This window comes from Gymnodraco acuticeps, unplaced genomic scaffold (assembly GCF_902827175.1).
Source record: "Gymnodraco acuticeps unplaced genomic scaffold, fGymAcu1.1, whole genome shotgun sequence".
NCBI classification, from domain to species: domain Eukaryota; kingdom Metazoa; phylum Chordata; class Actinopteri; order Perciformes; family Bathydraconidae; genus Gymnodraco; species Gymnodraco acuticeps.
In genome coordinates, this window is record NW_022990764.1 from 654553 (window position 1) to 681712 (window position 27160).

The 27160-nt window shown below is 40.4% G+C and overlaps 2 protein-coding genes across 4 annotated transcripts in view; one reads left to right on the forward strand and one right to left on the reverse strand.

The window, feature by feature from the left end:
* Window positions 1–22: 22 nt before the first annotated feature.
* Window positions 23–2654, reverse strand: dynlt3 (dynein, light chain, Tctex-type 3). Its single transcript, XM_034232385.1, has 5 exons — window positions 2530–2654; window positions 1764–1805; window positions 1545–1668; window positions 1361–1438; window positions 23–879 (listed from the first exon to the last, which is right to left on the reverse strand). Exons 1-5 carry the CDS (start codon window positions 2554–2556, stop codon window positions 803–805), a joined length of 348 nt encoding a protein of 115 aa, XP_034088276.1. The 5' UTR covers window positions 2557–2654; the 3' UTR covers window positions 23–802.
* A 1084-nt stretch (window positions 2655–3738) lies between these two features.
* The window catches only part of sytl5 (synaptotagmin-like 5), a 34613-nt gene continuing 11191 nt past the window's right edge, over window positions 3739–27160 (forward strand). For 2 of the 3 annotated variants that reach the window (XM_034232345.1, XM_034232347.1), the window contains exons 1-8: window positions 3739–3879; window positions 20858–21199; window positions 21280–21495; window positions 24383–24495; window positions 24594–24711; window positions 25572–25715; window positions 26283–26391; window positions 26501–26630. In XM_034232345.1, coding sequence (XP_034088236.1) covers window positions 21081–21199; window positions 21280–21495; window positions 24383–24495; window positions 24594–24711; window positions 25572–25715; window positions 26283–26391; window positions 26501–26630 — 949 coding nt within the window. In that variant the 5' untranslated portion in view covers window positions 3739–3879; window positions 20858–21080. The remainder of the gene's footprint in view (window positions 3880–20857; window positions 21200–21279; window positions 21496–24382; window positions 24496–24593; window positions 24712–25571; window positions 25716–26282; window positions 26392–26500; window positions 26631–27160) is intronic. The other variant, XM_034232346.1, reaches the window with a different exon arrangement.

The following is a 27160-nucleotide window of genomic DNA, read 5'->3' on the forward strand; positions in this document are numbered from 1 at the left end:
GCAACAATTAACGAATGCACTGTAGATGTTACAATACATTTATTTATTACACAGCCTTCATTAACTCAATTTTACAGAAGAATTTCAGGATTTCTACGGAATAATTCCAGGAAAAGTGCATTAGTCGCTTTGACCATTAAACTCCATCATACTGAAAAATGCACACGCATATCTGCAATAAATATAAATAAATTGAAATCCTTAAAACATTAATGCAGACTAGTAGAGCCACTTTATACAAGACGTCAGGTAGCTATTTAGCATTTTCTTCAATAACACATTTCTAGACGGCATCTGTTTTATTTGGGAATGTACTGAAGAAGAGGAATGAAGACGAGATGAAGAGTCTACCGCCATGTTAGCAGCTCTGTGCGGCTCTTCTTAAGCATTACAGTATTGCAGTGTATCCTGAGGAGGATTTGAATGTGTGTTTAGCACATTTCATTACATTTACTCCAAAAATGGACACTGCCATCCCCAGAGCCTTCATGGTGGCATGGCTATAAACTATTAAAGTTTTACATTATGCACAGATAACAACATTTCGGACATAAAGAGAGAAAATATTTAGTTTTCACTTCCGAAGACTGGCCGTCTAATCAAAGTACATGAATGTTTGAGGTCACCAGGTCTCTAGAATTCCACATTTTCTCAGAGAAATGCCGTGGACTAAAACCACGACTCTTTATCATAGCGTGCGGTTGTTTCAGCCTGTGGGGAGAAATACTCTACAAACATCATCAGAGGATCTTCTTGGTCACGGTGCCATTTCAAGCTTCACACATGGCGGAGAGAAAGCAGCTCACAGCGTCACAGCAACAGCAAACACACTGACCACACAGTACATGGTGCGGTTCTCCCACCGGGCTGTGCAGCTTCCTGGAAGACAAACAAGCAGGAGAGATGACGCAGACGTCCACATCAAACAAGTATTTCATTTCTAGTGGTTACTCCTAAATTCATTCTCTAAATGTTTTCAAACACAGTAATTAGAGCTGGAACTATTAATCTAGTCAAATTGATCAACAGACATTACATATTACCACATTAATACTAATACCACTATTACATTTATATTGTAAATAAGTTCTAGCTTTTTGGGGGTTTTCTGGATTGGAATGGGAGAAATGTAGGAAACCTGAAGTTATAAACCTGTGATCGGGTTGGTCGTAGTGTACATAAACAGTATACAATATAAAATAATAGAAAACATAAAAATACTAGCATTTCGAATCCAAATGTATAACCTTCTTTGCTTTTTCCTGATTGAAAAATATATGTATACAGATAATTATAATCCCTCCTATAAATCAAACACATTTAAAAGTGTTACCAGTTCTAGTTATCAGTCATTTCTCACCATCAGTGGTAGTGTCCCAGTAGCAGGAGTTGGCTGTGTGGAGACCAGCGCCGCTCTTCTGCATGATCGCACAGTTTACTGTAACACAACAGAGAGTATTCATGAGTCGAGGAGAAGCTCCACATGTCAACATTGCATCCTGAGTTTTCTCCATGTTATTGTTTATGATGAGCAGTTTCCTCACCTATGTATTTGAACGGCCGCCCCTGTTTCACCAGGTGAGTCAGAGAGTGCTCCACGATACTGGCCGTCCACTGGTTCACTTTATTCTGGTTGTAATCTGTTCCACCAATAACACCTTCCACACACTGAGACAAAACCACACAGAGAAGGTCAAGCACACTCATCACTTTAATGTGCAGTAAATACAATTATCTGATGTTAACAGTAATTAAAAAGTTACCTCTTTAATTGAGATATTGACCTCATCGGCATTGAAGGCAACCTAGAGACAATAAAAACAAAGAATTAACACAGTACGTTTGTGGCATCATGCTTGTTCTATTTTGTATTTTTCCATGGAGAATCCACCTTATAGAATGTTTTTCTGATTATATATAATGGTCAATCTGTGAAAGAGTTCAAATTGGCCTTACAAATGCAAAGAGGTTTTGTAGTCTAGCACAAATCCCATAAGCAGGTGTACAATGACTAACAGTATTTAAGTAGGTAAGTATATATCTCTTTTTTAAGGAGCGTTATAATAAAGACTAGAACATACGGAGATTTATTACATGAACTCAGAAAAAAATGCAAAAGCCTACAGTACATTACTGTCATATGATAACAAGTCAAATGACAGAATGCAAGACCTAAATTACTCACTGAAGAACACATTATTAAACACGTGTAAATTACACTTATAGTTAGGGTAAATAAAACAAAAGACAGAAATGGGTACACATTATATACAAAATACCAGTTACATTTAGTAGCAGTCTTATTATTACTTACATTAGTAGGTCACTGTTGCTGGCTGTATCTGACGTTAATCGGCTACTTATTTTATAAATGTAGTTAAATTATTATGAATGAAACGACAGGGACCACACCCAAATGGAAACAGCCTGCATCACTGAGCTAACGACAGAGCTAACCGAGGCGTCTTTTTTATTTTAGCTTTGTAGATTTATACAGTGAATTAAATGTAATTCAGAAAAAAACTTCACCTCATCTCCAGGGTTATATTCCTCCATGACTTCTACTGACACAGAGGTATTTGTTAGTCCGTTATTTTTATTATCGCCGGTTTGCGTTTCCTGTTTACTTCCTGCTGTCCAGAGTCAAAGAGCACAGACACATCTGACTGGGTTTATTATGTCGCCCCCCTGTGGTGAAGCCAGGCACTACAACCTCTACATCAACACTATTAACATATATTACTATTTAAATATTCATCTTTATTTTAAATTATATTTTTATATTTAAGTCTGTTTTAAAATAACTCTTGCATTATGAACACAGACAAATTTACACTTTTTGTGTATTGGTTATTTATTTTATATGGGCAAAGTTGATTAATGACTGCTGTAAATGCAGCAACCTAATGCAACCTAAAATACTGCTTTTCATCATCTCTTGACACAAAGCTTATTACATAGAACATTAATAATGAATTCAAATGTTGCAATGAGACGTATGGTGATTTGAAACAAGGGATGTGTTATGCAGGACATCATTATATTGCATTGTCAACATACATAGAAAGCAACATAGCCTACATAAAAACTAAACAACTGTGGCACTATAAAAGCAAGAAAAGAGGCCACCGTTGAAGATCAGGTCAGACTGACAACAGCACAGACAAACTGGTTGTATAACAACCTGTATTGATCTGGAATAAGGTCCTCTTATTGTGTTTCTCCCTATCACCATCTCTTCTCTGCTTGTCAAGTTGAGCATGACCAACCCATTTATTTCACACAGAATTAAATAAACTGTCACTCTGCAGGAGAGCAACACACTCCCAGAGGATCTGAGCAGGGGAATCCATAATACATAATGTACGACCGGTGACAGGAAGGAGTTTCCCTGAACCTCTTTATAGCCCAGCTGCAGTAGCCTATATAAAGTAACGACCCGGATTAATTGGGTCATTAGGGAAGAAAAAAACAATCTGAGTTAGTGCAGGAAAAAACTGTCGCACAGTTAGGAATAAGATAAATAAGCCTTTTTGTGTGACACACGCACACACAAACACACACACAAACACACACACACACACACACACACACACACACACACCACACACACACACACACCACACACACACACACACACACACACACACACACACACACACACACACACACACACACACACACACACACGCACACACACACACCACACACACACACACACACCACGCCCCCTCCTGTTGGGAACACCCTGGATGTGGTGCTCTGCCTTCAGACTGTGCCTTGGCGCACACACCGACACACGCTCCCCTGATCCCGGTACTCTCCCGGTCCCCCGCGCTCCCCTGCCGCCCGAAGCTCGCCTCTCTCCGCGGCCACCAGGTAAGAAACCACCGCTCCGCAGGTCAACCAACCATGCACCGGGAATCAAACCACCGTGTTTCTCTGACATATGGCACAGTCAGTCGCTACGGCTTGTCTCCAGTTAATGATCGTTGTGTCTTTTCCTTGTTTTTTTTTTTGGTGTGTGTGTTTTGAGTGGTCTCTCCACCCTCACGACCTCGGAGGATTAGTCACACGGCAGCGGAACCAGACAGCCCCACTTCCCCGGCTAAAGTTGAGCGCGTTTGGGCAGGTGCAATGCAGCAAAAAGCTTATTTTCTTGCCTCTTGTTGGCTCTGCTAGTTTCGACGGCAGATTAACCTGCAGCTCAGTTAAATTATAACAATTAATCTTGCATTAATTAATAAACTTGGTGGCTGGGGATGTTGAGAAATGTATGTCATGATATGTATGGAGGGCAGTGGTTTAATTAATTGATGCCCTTCTAGATTTTATTAGACTAGCTTTTTATAAACCAAAGTGAATTGAGAAAACCAATTTAATGTTCCTATAATATGTCAGTTGCTAGTTAATGATGACCTTGTCTAGTTTCTCGAGTCACCAGGATATCCCAGGGATTTTCAGGGAAAACTACTAAAGGGGATGACATACACACAGAGAGAGATGCTGCTAAATGTCTTCAGGGCTGGATGTCTTGCTCAATGTTCTTGAGGTGCAGCAGAAGAAGTGTCAGGTACTCTCTGATGAAGCAACATGCTGACCTCATTACAATTAATTGGTGTGTTTTTTTGTGCCTCAGATTAGTTGGTGTTGTGTGTTTGATGCTGCCATAAGATGTGAGATCCAGTTGATAAAAGAAATGTGAAGCCTCTTTTGAAGATGGTAAGATGTTGTCAGTCTCATTTGATTTGAAGTCTCATCAGGAGCCAGAAGTCCTGGTTTGAGGCTGGAATACATGATGTATGGAGGATGAATTACATTAGGGTTTAGGGCGGACTACATTTATTGTTCAACCAAGTATAGCATTTTGACTGATTATTGAACACTCTGATAAGGTTTTTGATTTCACAAGACTAAACTTTGTCCCAACCAACAGTCCAAAATTAAAATGTCATCTGGTTGCTTTCAATTGTTGAAAGGTTGTCTGTTTCCACTCAAAATTCTGTTGTATTGAAGCTCAGATTGATTTGTGTATTAAACATGGGCTGTAGAGTACTAGTTTAGCATTATGTGTTAGTCTTATTTACTGTTGTTAAGTGTTTCATTATTATTTGCTAGTTTAATTGATACATCTAACTTATTAATCTGGCTTTCAGCACTGTCAGACTGGCTGCTGGCCTCTTACACTGAGGAAGTAGCCACAGGCTTTGTGTAGCCAGTGTTTTGAAATGATCCACTAGGTCTTTGTCTTTAAGACTGGAAAAGCTAGACATTAAAACAAAGCAGTTGTGCTAATACATTTGAATAACGTCCATGAGTTCATTCATTATCATTAGGTCCATTATGAAGCACTGCAAGTGGATGTCATTTTAAAATAAACAGCCTGTTGAAGGTTGATGGTGTAAACTTCCCTGACACATTTTGCATTGCTGTTTTTCTACTCTTCAGACAGCAAGCCTTTGCTGCGTAATACCTTCTGCCATACTATCATTTTTCATTGTGACGCTTCCTTAAATTGGTCCATTTGGCTCCTGTGAGCAGTAGATGCAGTTCTGCTGATGCTGTTTTATCATTGTCATGGGGAGAATGGCTTCCTAGTGATGAACACGCTTTAATGCAGCTCACGCACACAAGGCAGCTGAAGGGGGGGGGGCACATGGGTGAATAAAGAAGGAGAGAAGCCTGGGAAGGAAGGGATTCCCTGACTTCACCACACAGGCAGCTAGAGCTCATCCAGCTGAGCAGAAAGAAGCCCTGGGCTGTGCAGTCACACAGGATTAGAGGTCTGCGTTGCCACGATCTGGCAAGACTGTAAAAGTGTGTGTGTGTGTGTGTGTGTGTGTGTGTGTGTGTGTGTGTGTGTGTGTGTGTGTGTGTGTGTGTGTGTGTGTGTGTGTGTGTGTGTGTGTGTGTGTGTTGTGTGTGTTGTGTGTGTGTGTGTGTGTGTGTGTGTGTGTGTGTGTGTGTGTGTGTGTGTGTGTGTGTGTGTGTGTGTGTGTGTGTGTGTGTGTGTGTGTGTGTGTGTGTGTGTGTGTGTGTGTGTGTGTGTGTGTGTTGTGTGTGTGTGTGTGTGTGTGTGTGTGTGTGTGTGTGTGTGTGTGTGTGTGTGTGGTGTGTGTGTGGTGTGGTGTGTGTGTGTGTTTGTGTTGTGTGTGTGTGTGTGTGTGTGTGTGTGTGTGTGTGTGTGTGTGTGTGTGTGTACATTCCCACATCTCAGGCAGTGCTGTGAAAGGCTGCAACTCATGGTGTAAGACTGATGTACTCTGACCTACAAAACCAAAACACTGTGATTACATATTTCGTTTATTTGGAGTTCAGCCTGGAATAATATTGACATTAAGGCATAATGATCATAGCCTGCAGCGTGTACCATTAGCAATAATTACATCACATAGACTTTGACAGAAAGAAATAGCCAACTACAAAGCTACAACTTTAGCATCAACTGGAAGCTAGATGATGACGTAGCTTTAACTGGAAAAATATTTTACTAATGCTTTTAACTTGAACGAAACAATAAACCAAAATCTTCATTAATCAGTTGATTATTCAATTGGCAAGCGGTAATTAAAGAAGGGAAAGAAAATAGATAAATTCCTGTCTCAGATTTTGAATTGAAACCCTCAATTTACGGAACTATCACAATATGGTTCAGATTGAGCATTTAACTCAAGTGGTGAGGTTAGACAGGTGTTTTGGGCACCCAGTCTCGCGAGAGTTCTTCGAAAATGTTCACAAATCAAGGGTTAGTCTACCATCTCAACATGACTATAGAAAAAACATTGAGTCCTACAAACAAGCGAACAATGATGTTCAAATGACACATAATGGTCGTGGGATTTAGACTGTCTCTCACATAAATCCTGTCCACTCCCTTGTAATATCACCAACAATAAACAGGGCAAGTGTGAGGAAAATTCACATAATATTCTACCTTTAAAAACATGAGCCATCATTTAATATGATCTCATTAAACGGACTATAATCTGCATGATTATATCAGGATTATCTCAGCTGAGGACCTGAGCTGCTGCCACAGATCTTCTCTGCTGCATACAATAACGTCTGATCTCATAGTGCCATGATGCGCAGGGTTTCCCTCCCGCCCACTCACTGATGCGGCTCTGGTGCCGCACCGTTTGGTATGCAGCCTATAGCCCCATGAGATGCAATCACCTCCTCGTTCAATCAGGGCCTCAGCAAGGCAATCAGTGGAAGCCCGTCGATGCACATACACTGAAGATGTGGGAGGGAAGAAAACACTTAAAAAAGAAGAAATGTAATTTGGAGGCAGTGCTGAGAGGAATGACTCAGGTCTGTGAGAGATTGCTGGTCCGGCAGTGATGCCTCTGTGTCTCCCTCCCCAAACCTCTGATGTGTTGACACATGCCACACACACACTGTGGGCGCTCTGTGATGTTGACCTGCGCCCCTGAGGGGGATGCTGGGCTGTGATGGGATGATGGGACACTTTAGCCTGCAAATCAGAAAAATATGCTCAAAACCAATTCTGTTTTTTAAAATGACTTCATTATTTTATAGTTTCCCAGCACCAGCATGTTGACCATGGTGTGCTGTATGGAAAAGTCAACACATCAGAGCGTACATCAAACACTGACATTAATTACATTAATTGTTAGCAAGTCATGCACATCAATGTGTTAAATCAATACATATATGAACAGATTAAGGACGGCTGTAATGACATGGGAGTCACAGCCTCAGTATACGTATTGACGTATATTATACATGTTGACCGAAAACATTTGCACTGTGAAATTATTTAGTGGATATAAAATGGACAATAATGACTACAATTTTGCCCAAATAATTTGGTTTGTTTATGTTTTTCTGAGAGCTTTAAATATGACATACGGTTGAAACTGGGACATGCAGTAGAAAACTATAGTGATTATTCTTAATAATGATCTATTCTATTAAAACTATTAGAAATGTTAACATGTTTTTTATAGCACAAAGCACATTTTATGATATTGTATTATAATATTATCTATATTCTAATAACGGACTAGGAAATGATGAACAAGGCTTGAGCTGCAATTCCTGATTGTTTTCTTTATGAAATAATCTGCTGATTATTTTTGTATGTTATCAATTCATCGTTCAGTCAGAAAATAGGGGAAAAGGTCTATCCCAGTTTCTAAAAGTCCAAGGTGATGTTTTTGAAAGTCTTGTTTAGTCAGTCCGAAACCCAAATATATTCTATTTAATAAGAGCAAAACCGCTTTTCTGATAATATTCTTGAAAAACTACTAACAATGAATCTTGTTGATTAGTATTCTGTCAGTCAATTTAAGTCATCACGATATTGCTATATGAGAATATTGTGAGAATACAATGTATGGGTATACAATAAACTACAGTAATTGCAAAGCTAATACAAGGTAAAGTGCATAAAGGAACCTGTGAGCATGAACTCCATGGTTATCTTCTTTAAAGTCACAAGACAACATTGTATTGAGTCTATGTATCTATTCAAGGAAGAAGGTCACATACTTTATGACGTTATTATGTGTGGGGACTAGTGTCAAGAGTAACCTGTGGTTCTCAGTGACTCATTTTAATCACATAATCTTGAGCACAAGTTTCAGTGGTATTTCCTGTCCACCTCGCCTATATTTGCTGTGAAGGGCAAAGTCCACATTGAAATGTCCGTATGCATTGTGTTGGTTCTTAACACTGAGACACAATGTCTGCACATATCAGTGATTCCCGCAGAAATGAAATATACTTTGGGGGAACGACTCGGGGTGGGGTGGGGGGTTTGCGTGAAAAAAAATCTCCTCAGAAATCTCTCAAAAATTTAGGAGCGGGGCTAGTCCTGGTGGGCTACCCAGGCTAAGTGACAAGGTGGCATCCAGGAAACTGAAATTTGCAGGTCACTGCCATCGACACCAGGAACTTCCAGCTGGCAAGTTAGTACTCTGGGAGCCAACACACGGGCACCGACCAAGAGGGCGCCCCACGCCAACATACGTGGAGGTGCTGAGGAAGGATGTGGGGGTGGAAAGCTCCACAGAGCTGGCCGGGTGTATGGAGGACCGTGAGGATTGGCGAACCCGTTGGCAAACTCGTCTAAGGACGACCTAGTAGTAGTAGTCCTTGATTGGCTCAAGTTCACACCTTTTTAGGGGCGGGGCTAGTGATGTTGTCCCGGGGATGCTTAGGAGTTGATAAAGGAGATAATCCCACTGACGTCATCATTTGATTCCAAAAGTGGGTCTGGACTCGCGTCCATAGAGGCTGTTTACCAATATAATGGCTCCCCCCAAAGTATAATTTATGGGTGGCTCCCCCCAAAGTATAATTTATGGTTTTTAAAGTTTTTTTTACTCACTGAGCACTCATTGCCACCAATGCAAATGCAAATGAGTGCTCACTGAGTAAAAAAAAACAAAAAACACACAAATTATACTTTGGGGGGAGCCATTATACTTTGGGGGCCCCCCAAAGTATTAACATGCTGTGGGAATCACTGCATATTAAGAGCACAAGAGGAATCGGATCACCTGTGATTGGTTGTTATATTTTCTGAGTGGATATGCAGGTTCTTGCTATCTTCATGGTTTATTGCACCTGTGGTAAGTTGCTTAGGATAAAAGCGTCATTTAAATCAAATGTAATGTGATTGAGTTGATGTTTGGATCTTTTTATTGTTATTGGACTCATTACTCATCACAGTCCGTGCAGCTGATGAAGGTTTTGAAGGTTATAAAGGCAGTGTTACTTTCTAATATTAAACCTTTATAAAATAGGTTTCAAACTTTAACTAACGGTTTCTGACAATACTTACTATCTTTAATAATTTGCACACAGGATGAGTGTCTATGAAATAGATTACCCACCATTTTTGGCAGACCTGAACATTTTCCTTAATTATTGCTTATTGATGATCATTATGAAACATTAATACCACCATTGCTACAACTGTATAAAACCATTTTAGAACATTTCACAACTCAAGCAGCTAATTGGAAAGTTGCTGAAGTACCTCTGCAGCCGCTAGGTGCGCTATAGATTTCAGTAATTGTCAGGTTGACCTTTTTGTCAAAAGGTGTATTTTATAAATGCAGTTGTTTTGGCTCATAACCAGGATTGTCTTCGTCGCTGAGAGCTTGCTGTCAGAAATGTACTTGGTTTAGTTTCTTGAGGTCCGTGTTTGAGTCGATGCCATCTTAAATTCACTCACCAGACATGATCCTCAGCAAAATGACTCTTCTGAAGTGTATCTTTCTAAATGCCTTTTGACTTGATACTGTTGATACCTAGAGTCCACCTGCTGAAAACAGCTGCTTGTCTTTTCTTCAGGATCTTTATTCATTGATCCATTCTGGAGGCCCGCCCAGACACTTATCTGTCCTCTAAACACTGCATTTCATTGTGCATCTGTCTCCTGTGTTCAAGGGCTACACTGATGAACCCACATACAGTGTGATAAAACTGAAATGACAAGCTAATCTTCAAAGAAAATCAAAATCCATTAGCGTCCACATGGCTTTAAATTACATATGCGGTTCAGTTGATACTCTGATTAATGGTAGAACATTCTCTGTACACACACACACACACACACAGACAGACAGACACTTTCAGAGGATTCCCTTCTCTCCATTACCTGGAAGTGCAGCGAAAGTGCAGTAAATTGTGGCAGGCAGCAGTTAACCAGGAATGAGTGCCATGAAATATTCAGCCATGTTGGTGAAAGAGAGGGAGCTGTTTATTACCTGAACGTCTCTCTCTGTGCAGAAGATGCAGAGGCCACAACTGAAATTGGGTTAATCAGATCAAGCCTCCATTTAAAAACGTCTCCTGTCTTGTTCTTAGCTTGTCGTGGGCAACACATAACGCACTGAAAAACAGAAGGTTTGAAAGATGCACGTCATAAAAGATCACAAAGAATACTTCATTTTGATATCTTAGTTTTATCTGTTGATGATCGCTGACAGCGTTCTTTTGAGAACTGTTTCGACATCTTTTTTGCTGAGATTTCAGATACTCTCCACTGAATATGTGCATGTTTTTCCAGCTTCCAGACTGCCTTCACTTGAACCGTCTCACAGTTTTCATCATAAGCCCAAACAATGCCAGATCTGTGGTGTAGAAGGCAAACTGGCTTGAAATGTCTGTTTCTGGCAAATGAATGATCAAGTATCACTCTGCAGACATTGGAAGAGTTGGTTATGTTGAATATTTAAGGAGAAGCTTGCGTCACACAGACTGCACCTCTCCTGAATATAATTAATCACATTAAGAAACTTGATGATTTATTTAAGATGCATTGAGGTAACTGCGTGTAGAAGGGACATAGAAGAGGAGGAGTTGAAGTAGATACACATTTAGAAATGCATTTGGATTATGTGGTATGTTGAAATGTTTACAATGTTGCTTTTATGAATATTAACAAACACATTTTCTCTTAATCCATTTAACACAGTTGTACAGCTCATCTGGAGCCGCAGGGCATTTTCCTAGTTTGTGCGGTTGATTATCCGACCATGAAATTAAATGGAATGCGAAACCGTCCTATACTTGGCTTTGTGACTAAATACCTGCAAGACCAACAGCATTCCCATCAGCTTTGGCTGCTAATTAGCACATGTAAGGACTCATCCGGGAGCTAAGATGATTAAAATGGTAAACAGAAATATACCTGCTTACATCAGCATTTTAGCTTTGGCATTGTTGCTGACGTTAGCATTTAGCTCAAAACCCCACCATGACTAATTTGCAGCTTGGCTGTAGATTATCATGCTTTGTGAGGAATAATCCCACATTTTACTCCAAATTCTTCCCCTTCGACAGACAGATTTTGAGTTGTGCAACATTTATTTCGGGTATGTTTGTCTCTAAATTATTTGCATTATATGAAAAAAGAAAGGCTGAAATTATGAAAATTGTACTTTTAATCAAGACTCTTTGTCTGTCCGGCTCCACCGGCTTTAGACTTCAAAGTTTAGGAAATGGGGTAGGATTATTTTTGGTGATGCAATTTTAATGTAATGTTATTTTTAACATGAGTGCATTTCATAACACATCATTAAATAATAAAGCAATTTCCTAGAAAATATCATTTTAACGCAACAGTGCCCACAGTACTACTGCTGTGTTTCATCTGCACAGGAGAACCGTCTTTCTTTTTTGCATTTCTCACATGAGGTTGTTAAAAGCTGTGCAGTGACTGAAAAACAACGCTTTCAGAAGACTTAACTTGCATGGAAGTCATCACTGAACACCTGATTTGACTTTCCTGCTCCATCTCCCCAAATCTGCTTTCCCCTTCCTGTTAGTATTTTATTCTGTCAGTCACACCCACAAACAAATCATCCATTTTACGTCTTTAGATCCGTGCTCTCTCTCTGCTGGGCTGTTAGGAGGAGTGGCAGCCTTTTCCTGAGCTGCCCTTTCCTCTTAATGAGTGGGTGAAACGACACAAACAACCCATCAATGAAGCAGCATACAGATAAGGCTGAGTTCAGTGAAGGTGAAAGGAACAAAAAGTGGAAGCAGTGCTGGGTCGTATAAGAGAGGACAGCTGACAGGAAAGCTAAGGTGTTTAGAGGCACTAACTCTGTTGGTTTGTTTTTCCTATTTTATGCTCCATTGAACGCTGCAGGGAACTGTGGAGGCCTGCAGGCTTAATAAGTCATTACTGGTGACGGCTCCTGAGAGAGCTGTTATCTTACGGTGGCTCTGACATGCTCCATGGCTGTAAGGGCAGCATTTTAAATATTAGTAGTGGTTCAGAGGAATAGCTTTCCCCCACTGCTGAATGGCAACATTACAGCAACGTGTGTTTTCAAGATTTGATTCATAAATGTTTCCACACGGTTCCCCTTTCTTTCTACACCTGCCAGCCGATTAGTGCCGAACATTGAGGATTTCAAATTGTTGTTTTAGAAATTCCAAACGCACTTTAGTTGAAGCATATTCACATTTAAGTATATTCAAATGTTTTGTAACTTCCTGAAATCAAAGGTGTGGATGTGAGACCCTAAGCAGGATATGAACTTAAGCTCTCTTTTTTCCACACCATGAATGCCTTGCAGGAGAGACTCTCAGAAAGTGTGTGATGTTAATCCCATTTGAGCAACACAAGTAAATGACAGCCACATCTCAGACACGTAAACTAGTTGGTTTTAAGCAAACCTTTACAAAGTCGACCTTCTCTCTTGTGCTATAACACTCATCTCCAGTCCAAGCATGAAATATGTGTTAGACAGCCAGTCTAGAGATTAGATCAAAGGATTGGCCCCTGTTCCTGTGGATCTGTCTCTCAGCTGCAGCCTGACATCTCCACCCTCCCTGTAGACTCATAATCACAGACAAAAGGCCAAATCTGGCGAGGACAGAATGCTAGTCACCGTTATGCAAAGTCTCCGGCTTGACGCAGGTGAGTTATTCACATCGCTGTCCAAAGTCACCTCATTACCTTTCGAGCAAGCCAACTAATTAAGGTTTCAAATTGGATTCTGATTGACACCATTTCAATGATGGTGGCTGTGTTTCAGAAGAGTTATTGACATGCGGAGGGTCCGGAGGATAAAGAGGAGTGTTTGCAGGCAGCTCCACTGCCAATCAGGATTGGCAGTGACGCGGACAGTCTGACAGGTCTGCAGGCAGAGAGGTTATTAGTGCACTGCAGTGGTGCGGATATGCTATCTGCCCTGAGGGTGGGTGGGGGTGTGTGTGTGTGTGTGTGTCAGAGATGGACACAGACAGGTTACCACTTTTAGTGAAAAGTACACACAGGCAGGGATACTTTCCGCTCAGACGAACACGTCATGTATCATTGAACTCGTTGCCTCCTCCATCCCAGTGTCTCTTTCTGGAAACCTCTCCTGTCTCCTCCATCGTGCCAGATCTCATCTCCAGCTCCCTGTGAAGACCATGTCCGTCCATTGATTATACCTCGCTGTGAACACTGCTCTCACATCCGATCTCAGGAAGAGGATTACATGCAGGCAGATACACGGTTGAACAGGATAGGTCCTATTTGCTTCAATGCCTTTAATTGGAGATACGCTGTGTGTGCTGGAAACCTTTCCTAAGCACAACATCATCATTCTTTGTTAGAATTTCACAGCACTCTGTTGTAAAAGACACAAAGCAGCTTGCTTACAGTTTTATAATAAAGCTCTTAGACTGATGGCCTTTATGTGAAGAAATCCATCTTGAGAGTGTTGTGCTTCATCTCTTCCTCTTACTTGAAGAAAGCTATTGAATTTGATGTCTGCTGAGCTTTGATCATCGCTACATCTGTCATTGTCGTGATGTTTCCCCCTGGAGTAAAGCCATTTAGCCCCTGCCTGGCTTCAAAGTCCAGTTTATCTGCTGTCTTGTGGGATTCTTCCTTCTTTTCCTGCTTTTTCATGAATGGACGGTTTTATGTTTACATGAAAAGGAAAAATATTAAAGAAAATATTTCAAATCAGATCACTAGCAGGAAAGGGGTAGGAATGCAACCCAAAGCAACTGATGTTATCACTTAAATGAATCAATAATATTAAAGCTACACATATATATTGTTTTATTTTAAAGTAGGATCCAATGGCTGTATCAATAAATCCCATTAAAAGATCACAATGTGTTGTCAGCTCTCCCCAATGCAGTCTCTTAACACTGCAGAATCTATAACTATACATTTTTTGTTAAAGGCTCAGTAAATTATGCTAAATAATTCCAACTAAAGCTGCTCTGCACTTTAGTTTGGTATCAGGGACTCTTTTTAAATATGCAGATTAATAGACAGGCGGTCTAGTGGGTATTAACTGCCGCATATTTTTTAATGGTTTTTGGAAGACAATGGAGCAATCAGAGAAATAAGCTCCACAGACATCACTCGTTTGCGGCATCAATTCATTTTGGGTTCTGGTCTTTTAATGGGAGTTGTGAACAATAGGAACAATGAAGAACACCACCAGACTTACCCTTTAATTAACTTGAATGACATCCTCTTTGCATCCAGCTCTTCCATATCTTTCAGGAGGATGTTATCATGACATGAATGTTGATGCAATGAGTATGCGAGTAAATTATACAGGTGGTAATTATGGTAACTCCCACATGGCTTGAATGAGGCATATGCATGGATATTGGGTGTTGATTAGAGTCCCAAAATCAGCCCCTTCTTGACACACAACATCAGTATAGGTTATATTCTATTGCGTTTACCATGCATCATTCATGTTTTCTACACTTAATGCATTTCTGAATGTATGGATCATATAAGAGGCTGTGTTGGCTGGCTGCAGCCATAGGAGGAGGTCCGGCAGAGCTGAGGTGACCTGCTGTTTAATGGTCACCAGAGACGCTCTCTGCCACTCATCATCCCTGTCTGCTGCCACCTCACATCAATGATTCCCAAGGAAACTGTACAGCATCCTGTAAATTACCTCGGGGGATTCAGGGGTTATAAATTAGAACAAAGTAGGAGATGCATGGTGCATTAAGGACTGTAGTTCCTGCTTAAGAAAACCATCTAAGTTTAATTTGTGTTACTGTTACATAGAACTGTATGTATTTGTATAATTTATTAATAATCTCGACTTGCCGCTCTTCACACTGTTGCTGCCTTTGTCAACATTTTGTGGAAGAGAACATGCTAGAAAACTTATCTGGAAAAGCCTCAGCCTCCCAGGAGATAAAGAATGTGCTGATATAAGGTGAAAGAGCTACCCTATAATTTATTCACTTCCAGGCTAAAAAGATATCCGCTGCCCCTCGCTGAAATAACAAGGCGAGAGCTAAAGTTGAGGCTGGTGAATTTTCCATATTAAAAGGCATGTGGGTGACCCACATTTCTGCAGAAATACACCACACACCATATCGTTTCTCTCGACCTCATTCATCCCACTTCCACTCTTTCACAGGAAGATTGAGTATAGTAACTGCATTTCCACAGAGAAAAAGTTGTGTGGTATACTGGTGACTTGTTGCTGCCTTTCTGCCGCAATGACACATTTATGTCCAAGAGTGAACAAGAAGGAGAAATATGAGCTGAGGAGTGTGCATGGTGTTGAGAGATAAGTTGGGGGGAAAATGCACAGTTGTATCTAGGGCTCCGTCCATCCGTCCATCCATCCGTCCATCCATCCGTCCGTCCATCCATCAATCCATCCGTCCGTCCATCAATCCATCCGTCCGTCCATCAATCCATCCGTCCGTCCATCAATCCATCCGCCCATCAATCCATCTGTCCATCCATCCGTCCATCCATCCATCCATCTGTCCATCCATCTGTCCATCCATCCATCTGTCCATCCATCCGTCCATCCAACCGTCAATCCATCCATCCGTCCGTCCATCCATCCATACATCTGTCCATCCATCTGTCCATCCATCCATCTGTCCATCCATCCGTCCATCCATCAATCCATCCATCCGTCCATCCATCCATCCGTCCATCCGTCCATCCATCTGTCCATCCATCCGTCCATCCATCCATCTATCTGGTACATCCACTCAACCTTTAAAAGTTGCGGGGGCGGGAGGCGTGTACATCCTGGATAGGACGCCAGTCAAATACAGAGCTGAAACATAGATAACTATTAACATTCACAACTATGGACAATTTAACTATAGTTAATTTGCCACTTGCAATTATAATTGCTTGCAAATCTTGCAAAATTATATATATATATCAGATACCAAGGTTATGATCCTGTACTTTGTTGTATACTGTGATACTCGCAATTATTGCTGCATTAGAGGAAGAAAATATAGAAAGATAACTATTTGATATCAGAACAGTTTGATCTGCATGTATCACAGTCCCTGCACAGCACTATTACACATGCACTGCACTCAAAGAAATTAACATTTACCAATGTACATCCATAAAAACATACAATAAAGAGCTGGCAGGAGTCTTCGAGTAAACAAAGTGAACAAAATATTTCAAGGCAGAGTTCCCCTATACATTTTTACTACTATAAATAAAAAATGTATAGATTCCTTTTGAGAATGAATCAATAGAGTAGCACAAAATTTAATATTGCGATACAATACATTTATTGATTTTCCTTCCACCTCTACAATTAATTGAACCTGCATGTCTCTGGACTGTGCTAGAAAGCCGGAGAAAACCCACACAGGGGAAAGGATATACACGCTGTTCCTGTTTGTTTCTTAACCTAATGACATAGTGGGATGAGGGCGTATATTGAAAATGATATTGAGTTATGTGGAACTTAATGCCCAAATAACCAAATCACAATCCCAAAGACTTCCAGTTAAACCAGAGTTCCAGTTAGCAGCCACACCAGCTTTAAGAGGGCTTACCGTCACCGCTTTTACATGTATTATATTACAATTTCAATACAAAACAAGATAACAAACAGCTGGAGAGACAGATGTTTGTTGTTAAAGCACAGGAGTGCTGATTGAGGGAGAAATGTTTCAAAGTCATGTTGAGATTCAAAAGTGCTGCACTTTATGATAATAATACAAATAATAATAATTATAAAGCCTCATTGAACTGTTGTGTCATGCTGGGCTGCTATTTGCAGAGTGCATCATCCCTCATCATAACCGGGTGTATGAAGCACAGTGTTGCAATGCCAGAACGTAATAAAGTGAAATGAGTCATCTTACAGTGTTTTCCTCTTGAAGCGCTTTACCTTTGAAGGTTTTCCTTCTAGCTGAGAATGAGATGAGTGAACTGAAGGACAGAAGCTTTTGTGAAGTGCAGCCATCGTGTGACCTTGGTTTCTGAAAGTGTTTCTGATCCTTTGTTTTCCCAATGAACATTCAGTAATTAATGGATTATCCCAAGTACATTTCTCATCCATGTCTACTTTGTTTCACTGCCAAGTGGAGCTCCGCTTCTCCCAGCACACATGTGGTCTTTAATTGGCAGATTGATTCTGCTGTCTGTAAGCCCGACCACCTGCAGGAAACACCAGACCGGCTGGTGGTAAAATACCAGAGTTACGAAACACAGAGCACACCACATGTGGCTCTGGTCAAATGTCCTGGGAGGAGAACTGACTCAGTGACAAACGATCCATTACAGGTTTGAAAGATGTTCTGGAAAAGAGAGAAACCTTCCCTGACTGTTAAGAAAGCAAAATGAGTCACTGTGCTTTCCTCTGGGCTCAGTATTAGTGCAAAGCTGAAGTGTGAGTGTGTTTCCTCTGCACATAAGCCAGAGTTGAACCGCCTGGTGTTTGCTCAGGGCAGAGAGCGGGAATGTGTGCAGTGTGCTCAGGGAGGACTGAGAGGGACACACGCCTACTGCAGCACAATACAAACTCTGAGATACTGTTGTGCTCTCTCAGCATGACTGTTGTATGAGAGATGCTCAGATAAATATTAGTTTCGCTTTATAGATGTTGTTGACCAAGTCAGCCGTACGTCAGCACAGCAGTATCAGGTGGCACAGTTGCTTGGCTGCCAGGATCTTCTGTGTGGTTTTAGCTTTCTGTTTTACATACTCAACTACTTTCCAGTTTATTAAACCTGCAATTCAAACCAATGCAGTGTAATACACTTCCTAGCCTCAGGAAGGTTATCATTTCATTTTTGTTGTTGATTCAAATATATGCTTATTATTATGCGTAATGTTTTTCATGTTATACCCTAAAATAAGATCTTTTTTTATCATAGTTATATGAATACGGGCCAACTAAATAATTGATTTACAAATATCTTCAACAGCTTTCTTAAAAAAGTTTCACCTGACATTATAATTAAGTGCACCTAATAAACTGGCAAATTGTATATTTACATTTGATTTGAATATATCTTAAAACAACTTACATTTCAATCCAGGTTGTGTACTGACTTTTGATCTTTGAAGTGATATTGTGTTATATTTGTGGTACAGAGTGTTTTTCTGAGGACAACTGGCAGTCCAGTGAGTAAGTCACAGTATCATTATGTCAAACAATAAACATTGCAGGTCAGAAAGACAGAATATAAGAAAGCTACTAATTACACCAAAGGTAGGTATTTTAGCTTCCCTGGCTCTAAGGTCAGTCCTCCATCACTGCTGTCCTAGTTATAATATCTCAAGATGTACAGAAGTAATTGGCACTGCATTTTTAGAGGGATTTATTCTCCTTCCACCATAAGTTTGACATTTGTGGTTAAGAATAAAACGTTATTCATAGATCCATCCAGTGCTAACATCAAGTCAAAAGTGTCCACTATTACCAAGTACCTACTAAATTAGTCACCCTTTCAGCCTCAGCTGCATGTTATGATTAGTGCTAATTGCAAATGTGAAAGTTAAATGCAAATTCTAGCATGCTAAAACAGTGAAATAAGATGATGGGGAACCTCAGCATATAAGCATTGTCATTGTGATTGTTTTAGCATGCTGACATTAGCATTCAGCATTGCTCTGGCCCAATGCAGCCTGACAGAGCTGCATCTGTTCTGTTCTGTATATCATTTGTATTTTTTCTATTAAATCCCCATCTTAAGCAAAAGGTGAAGCAACATTTTTTCATTGGCTACAATGCAGCTGCAGTTGAGTTTAAAATGCCATAATCGCTGATGTCATGGTGTGCTTTTGGTTGCAAATGAAGCTGAGATGAAGTCTGCCGGTTCGTTAGTGCTAATTCATGTAAAGCGAGAAGAGAGGACGAGGATGAAAGGGACAGTAATGAATACGGACTGAAGGAGGCTGGTGTGGGCTTATGCATATCCCTCCATATCCCTCCATTCAATTTTTATTTCCTGACTTCATCAGCACAAGCTCTTGCTCTCCATGTTTATTACTTTCCGATCTTCATGGTCGATTTTTATAGACATCACGGAAAGCCATTTTTGTGCCAATCAGGTTATTCACTGCAGTGCACTTGATCAGGCACTGCAGCTAGATTGATAATTGACTCTGTGTCGGTGTGTGTTCATGTGTAGCATTCAAATCAAATCATTTATCTGACTTAAAGTGGCATTAGGGACACTTAGTAATTCTCCAGCACAGCTACAGTAGGACTGACATTTCATTTCCTCACACTGTTCCCTATGGCTAATTTGTCATAATACAGGCAGCTGTATCTAATGTTATAGAGATATTAAATATAAGGTGGTTTAATCCCCAGCTCCTCCTGTCCATATGTGCTTTTATTAGATATTGAACTACAAACTGTTTAAAATGTGTCTCTGCACTTATCAGAAACAGAAACGCCTTGAGCTAAATGTTAAATGTTTAGCTGGACATTTTAAATATTCTTCACACGTTCCTACCGTGGCGGGTGTCTCCTGGGCTCCAGTCCTGAATGTTTTTCTCAAAAGTTTATAATCTTTTAGATCCTTCAACTTTATTCCCCCATCAGCCTCTCAGGAAATATGTCCATGTCCGCCCTCATCATGGTCACGTTGGGTTGTTTTATGCTTCTACTGCTGCTCCATCTAACCGATAGTTGTTAATATATTTAGTTTAGACCAGAGTTGAGGATAGACATACTGACATTTCCATCCCTACAGCCTCGCCACTCGTATAGCTAAAATGTCAGACTCTTTCTAGCAAAAGTCTCCAAATCCCAATTAATATTATGTGGATGTGTGCTTTGGCACGCAGGTGTGCAGATAATTAGAACAAGTCTAGTCATTAAATGAGGAAAAGATAGATCTCTGCAACGAGAAGCTGAGACATGTGGGTGTTGTGCTCTGAATGTCAGGCTTGGAGTCTAATTGTGTGCTTGTTAAGCTGCTGTGGAGCTTTTAAATGTCCACTAATTATTTGCTTCCTCATGAAATCCTGTCAATAATTTTTGTATTATAATAATTGTATTTTTAACGCTGGCATAAAAAAAGCAATTTAACCAGGAATAATGCCAGCCAAGTTTTACTAGCTTTTTTCTTGTGTCTGTTTGACGTCATATAGGCTTCCTGAGAGGGGTCCCCTCTAGTCAGCCTGAAGAAACAGAAGACCAGAGGAGATCACACTGAAACACTGGAGGGACAAAGTTCAGACCATGCCCGTGATCCAATCTCAAGCCGAAAATTACTGAAAGCGTTTTCCAGCATAATGTAGTTCTCTCTAAACCTCCTCCATGCAACATCTTTGCTCGGCTGATTTCACCGGCAGCGTGTAGACTGAAGGACCAATGGAGCAGGTCGGGGAGGATCTGAACCTCTCCTATCTGCTGGAACATGAGAGAGACATGATCCTGAAGGTGCTGCAGAAAGATGAGAAATTGAGGAAGCGTGAGGAGAAGAGGATAAGGTAAGTACTTCAGCATCACCTTTTAAACTGTTCATCTCACTCAGTTTCCTTAATGCCCCTTCTTCCCTTCTTTCCCTCAGAAAGCTAAAAAATGAGTTGCTGGAAATCAAACGAAAAGGGTCCCGTCGGCAACAGGAGCTCGGGGAGCGAGAGTGCGCTCGCTGTCTCAAGAGTTTGGGACTTATCTTTGACCGTGGGGATCTCTGCGAGGAGTGTCAGCTGCGCGTCTGCAATGACTGCCGGGTTTCAATTCCGAAAGCACGCCAGTGGAGGTGTAGCATTTGTGCCAAGATTTCGTAAGTGCCATGCCCGCCAAGGATCAGAACAGCTTAGTGTTTAGAAGAGGAATGGACTCCAGATGTCTAGCATCAGATAGTTAACGACACACATCTGTCTCCATTTGTCTGTGGGTGTTTCAGGGCTGCCATCTTCTACATGGCTTTAAAGAATAATCCACCAAACTAAACATATTAAGTGCAGGGTTGCCAACTTTGGGTACCTGGCTGGAGTGAGATTGATATCATGGGTTTAATTATTACACATATGCGCACTAAACAGTGTTGTGCTAGTTACTGAAAACCAGTAACTAGTTACCATTACTAGTTACTTCATTTCAAAAGTAACTCAGTTACTTTACTAGTTACTTACACAAAAAAGTAATGCGTTACTGTGAAACGTTTTCGTTACTTACAAAAAAGGGCTCCCATTAATGCCATTATAGCCTTAATTTCAGTACTGTTATTGCATTGGAGAATAATACAATCTGTTGATCAACTTGACATGCATTATATGCAATCTGGATTGCATCGATATTAGCTGGCTTTCCATTTTTGTATATTCTTTCTCCAGGTAGTTGGAAAAAGTTTTCCGTCCCATAATATATGCCGTGTGCCGCCCGGACATGCTATCATGCTAACTAGCTCTCTGAAAGCGGGTGACTCCACTGGAGCAATAGCCTGCATGTGTTCTACAACATACCGTGCAATGGCTTTATCGACTTTTCCCTGGCTAGCAGTCCCTTGGTTAAAATCCAGCCGCTGTTGCTTAGGTGGAGGTGGAGTGGCGTCGGCTGAGTCTCTGTGGTCTTAGCTACTAGCTTCGTCCCAGCATGTTGTTTTTGCAGATGTTTTAAGAGATTTGAATTACTGGTTTGGGCAGTAGATAGGACCTTTGACCCGCCAAGACACAACTTACATTTAACAAAAACGTTCTTTTCTTTGTGCTCGACAAAAGTGAAATAGTGAGAATATCTCCAGGTGGAGAAACTAGACTTGAGCTCCGCCGCCGCCATGATAGTCTTGTTAGTAAACAACACAAACACGCCCACAGCCCGTCTCCGCATGTGACACAGGAGGAGTATCTAAGTACATTTACTCAGTACTGTACTTAAGTACAGTTCTCATCTCTGTTCGTCTGGCTGTTGACTATATAAAAAAAACTAACGGAGTAACGCACTATGTAGTAACGGTAACGGAGTTACTGAATTTAAAAAGTAATTCGTTAGAGTACTAGTTACTGCCAATAATAACGGCGTTACAGTAACGCGTTAGTCTCAACATTGGCACTAAATGACTGTTATCGTGTCAGTAGCGGGACCTTAGCATATATATAGGATATATATATATACAATATATACAAATACACAATATTGGACACAGACTATAAAGGGAACAAAGTGTCATTCACTAATGAAAGTCAAACACATGTTTGTTTCCACTGTTTTATTATGTGCCTGTCGCGATAAGCAATTAATTGACTTATCGTACGATAAATAAAAATGAACTCGATAAATTGCCATTTACACGAGGATGTGACTAGCAGTTTGAAAGGATGTACTTGAATTATTATTATATATTATCATTATGTCAGTGGTCTAAAATGGTCATACAACGGTGCCGACAATATTATCGTTTATCGCAATAATTTCCGGGAAAATGTATCCAACAAAATTAATGATCGTGAGAGCTATACATGAAACACACACACACAAACAAATCTACAGACTTACTCCAAACTGCCAAATACATTAATTAACACACTCTCACTCTCATATACTCTTTGACTCTATTTTGGCCTATAGTAGAACAATAAGCAGCAGACTTTGACTTTTTATAATTTCTACTGGATCTTAGATCTGCGCATGCGCAATACGGGTCGGGAATTGACCAACCAGCTCCCACTGCTCTGCTGTCTGTTAACGTTGAGTGGTGGGGGCGGATCGACAGCTTGAGCAGCTGTCAACTCAACATTGTAAATAACCAACCAAAAACGATCGCCGGTTCATCTTGTTTGTGGCGTGAGAATAGTTTGGGCAGCGTGAGAGTGTGAGATTGAGAGTGAAAGCGTGTGTCACACGCCAGATGCGTGAGAGTTGGCAACCCTGATTAAGTGTTTGTGGTGTCTGTTAAAATACCATCAATCCCGGAAGTAGCAGAGATGGGAATTCATTATTTGCAGCCAGTATACAACAAATACACTATGTCTACAAGATGTTTTTGAGTCTGTAAGTGCAAGAAGTAAAACTTTGTTAAACTTTGGCTCTCCTGCTCATAGCATGCAAATGTTTTAGCTCTATACACCTACACAAGAAACCTAGGGCTAAAGAACATATGCAGAAAATCACCATTTGAAACTTAAGCAGACAGATGGAGGGAAAGTCCTTCTTCATTCAGACCTGCAGGTCCTGAAAGTTTGACAAAGACGTTATTTACAAAGATTTGTATAAAGTGTTTTTGTATCTCACAGTAGGAAGTTAAGTTGGTTACAAAGGTTTTTCGTAAACTTATTTTATTCTAAATAATTTGTGTTCAAAAAACACATTCTTTTAAATATTGGTTAATCCATCCATCCATTTCCATGTTGTTATCCAGGAGAAAGTCATGATTAATGATATGATTAGGAATTAATGTAGCACACAGCTGGTGAGTTCTGATAATATTGTGATGTTAAGACCTCTATACTGCGTAAGAGATAAATGCTATATTATACCTACTGGTTTGTTTCATATATTTTGTTATAACGGTGAAACGGGTATTCAATTGTATACTACATGCTTGTAAAAAACTCATTGTAGTCTTTTTTTGTACTTATTGAACACATATCCCAAGTAATTTACTGATTTATGATACCCAAAGCTTTGGTGTGTTTCGTGTATATTGAGTGAGGCGGGCGTTGTGTTTGCAGGGAGCTGAAGGTGGTGACGGGTGAATGGTTCCTGGAGGAGCGGTCAAAGCGCTTCGAGCAGGGAGTGCCGAGCGGTGACGTGATCAAACAGACCATCCTGAGTAGCCCGACCAGTGAGTAACACCTCTAATGCTCTGTTACCCAAACAATTATGATATTTGAAGTAGTGCAGGACATTTTCATTAATGTTTTTGATGTTTTTGATCACCAGTCACAGACATAAAGTCGACAGAAAACCTGTCAGCCACTTCTGAGCCAGAGAAATCCGACACCCCCAAATCCAAAAGAAATGCTGTACTGAACATTGTGGATGGGGCCAGGAGGAAAGGGTAAGCAGTGGAAATACAGAACAAAACAGCTCAATTTATGTTCATGCAAACATATATTCTGAATTAAAATGTTTACTCTCATAAAATATGCAAAATATGCAGTAAGATGTAAGCAGAGAGCAGACAGTGTAAAATATACTCAAACTATTATGTGATAGAAATCAGCAGTGTGTTGAGGACTCACTTCAGTACAAAGGCATTAGAAAGATCAGTTGGATGTTTATTTGATTTAACAGAGACCCTGAATGCATTTGGAAATACATCTGGCCGAGCAGAACAGCAGTAATTGAATTGTGTAGGCTAGCATTGCTCCTCTTCTCGGCTGCACACTGATGGTTCCTGAAGGCATCACAGTGATTCAGACTGAGAAGCAATATGCACACACAAAATGCATTTTACAACACAAAGTTTAGTTATTGAAATCTGCATTAGAATGAGAATGTGCATCCAAATTCAGAAAAAAGTAGTGATGGACAATCTTGCAGGTATTTGGTCATAATTGATCATATAAAGACATAAAGCTGTATATGCCTGTAACAGAAGTTGTGGCAGTCCATCTCATAGATATTGGGATTCGTTAGTCAGGACCAAAGTGTTAGACCAACTGATTAACCAACCTTGTCTCTGCAGCATTGTCAGAGTTGACTACAATGTAGAATAACATTTTAGTCATCCGGCTAACTTCAAGAAATAGGAAAAAATGGGAAACAATACAACCTTCGTGAAAATAATTTAAAACAATTTAGTTAATTTGATTGTACGTTCCTCTTTAACTAGATTTCCTTTTGCTGTTTGTTGAGTTAAGATAAATATAGGGAAAATAAAAGACTCTTTTTGTGCGTGTGTGTGTGTGTGTGTAGAAGGATGAAGATGGAGAAAAAAGCAAACCGAAAGGCCATGAAGCCGGAGAACGGAGTTGACATCGCCAGTGTCAACACGGTTTTGGATGGAGACGCTCAAAGTGTGCGAAGTGTTTGCTCTGCTCCGAGTCCACGCTCAAACAGGTGTCCATCCCCACGAGTCACAAACAGACATATAATCATTTCAAAGTGTATATTTATTTATTATCAAAGCACAGTCACACAAAGATCTACTGAGAAATAAATTAAAACAAAACCGAAGACACAAAAGTATGCCAATGATATCATTGCTGTGTCAGAGCAATTCACTTTAACCTTTAAACATGATTTTATACAAATAATCAATCTCTCAGCACTGACACAGCCTCATGTCAGTGTCAAGTCAATAGAGACTTCACATTTGAGTATTTACTTATCTCAAAACTGGGTGATATCTCTTTGGAAATTAAACACTTCCAGGCCTCAAGGGAAAGCAGTTCAATGACTAAAGAAGAAACAAACATAAAATAAAAATCCAGAGATATCCTTGACAGTTCATGAAAGCTCAATCACATTAAAAAGTCTCTTGATTTCTGAGTGCCATTTATTTAGGCAGCCAAAGAGCATCAGGCAGGTAAAACTTCAGTCCTTGATGACTAAAAGCTAAAAGTTTCCACTTTAAATGTCTGTGGTGTTAAACTTGTCGATGACAGGTTTCTATCTGGTTCTCAGGGGAAGTGTGGTGGCCTTGGAGTCCTCGGGGGTTCCCACCATACCCAACAACCTGCGCTCACACACTCCGGACAGATCCTCCACTCCCAGCGACAGCCGGAGGGTCAGGGTCAGCAAATCATACACAAGCACACAAACAACAACACACCAGGGACAACTAGGCGGATTCAATTGTTGTTTTAACAGCATGGGTGTGTTTGATTTGTGTGTGCACACAGCCTGATGGAGCAGAGAGCGTTGTCAGTGTAAACTCCAGTGACAGTGTGCCTGAGACAAAAGCTACCGGCCATGAGAGGAAGGATTCAGGGACCCCGACCATTTCTGTGTCCCGAGCCTCAGTTTCATCAGGTACCTCACTCCAGCACACACTCGCTTTGTGTTTTTGTCTCACCTTGAGCTCCTGCTGTTGCCACACAGCTTCATAGTGCTCAACCATTGTTTTTTTAAATCACTGTTTCGGCTTTTTCCCAGCTCTCTGCTCGCTAACATGTATATCTTGTAAAGGACAACATTCTACTTCTGTCCGGAGCAAATGTCACATCTTCACAAATACCACTATTACATTACTCCCCTCTGTTCTTCTGTTGAACTCTAAAGTATAATCTCTTCCAATTTGTCTCTCAGTGCCAGAGCCTTTATCTCTACTAGTAACGGCTCAGGAGTGTGTCGAGTTTTTCTGAAGTGGCTACGATTACTGTGGTTAAAGGTCCACTCACGGCTACAGATGTGTCAGACCTTATTATCCCTATTATAAATACAAAAAATAGTTCATTATAATTAACATAGAAATATGCTACCACAAGCCACACTCATTTAATGAATCACTTTATTCAAACATACGATTTTTCTTGGATGTTTGTTTGCTTTGAAGGCTTATT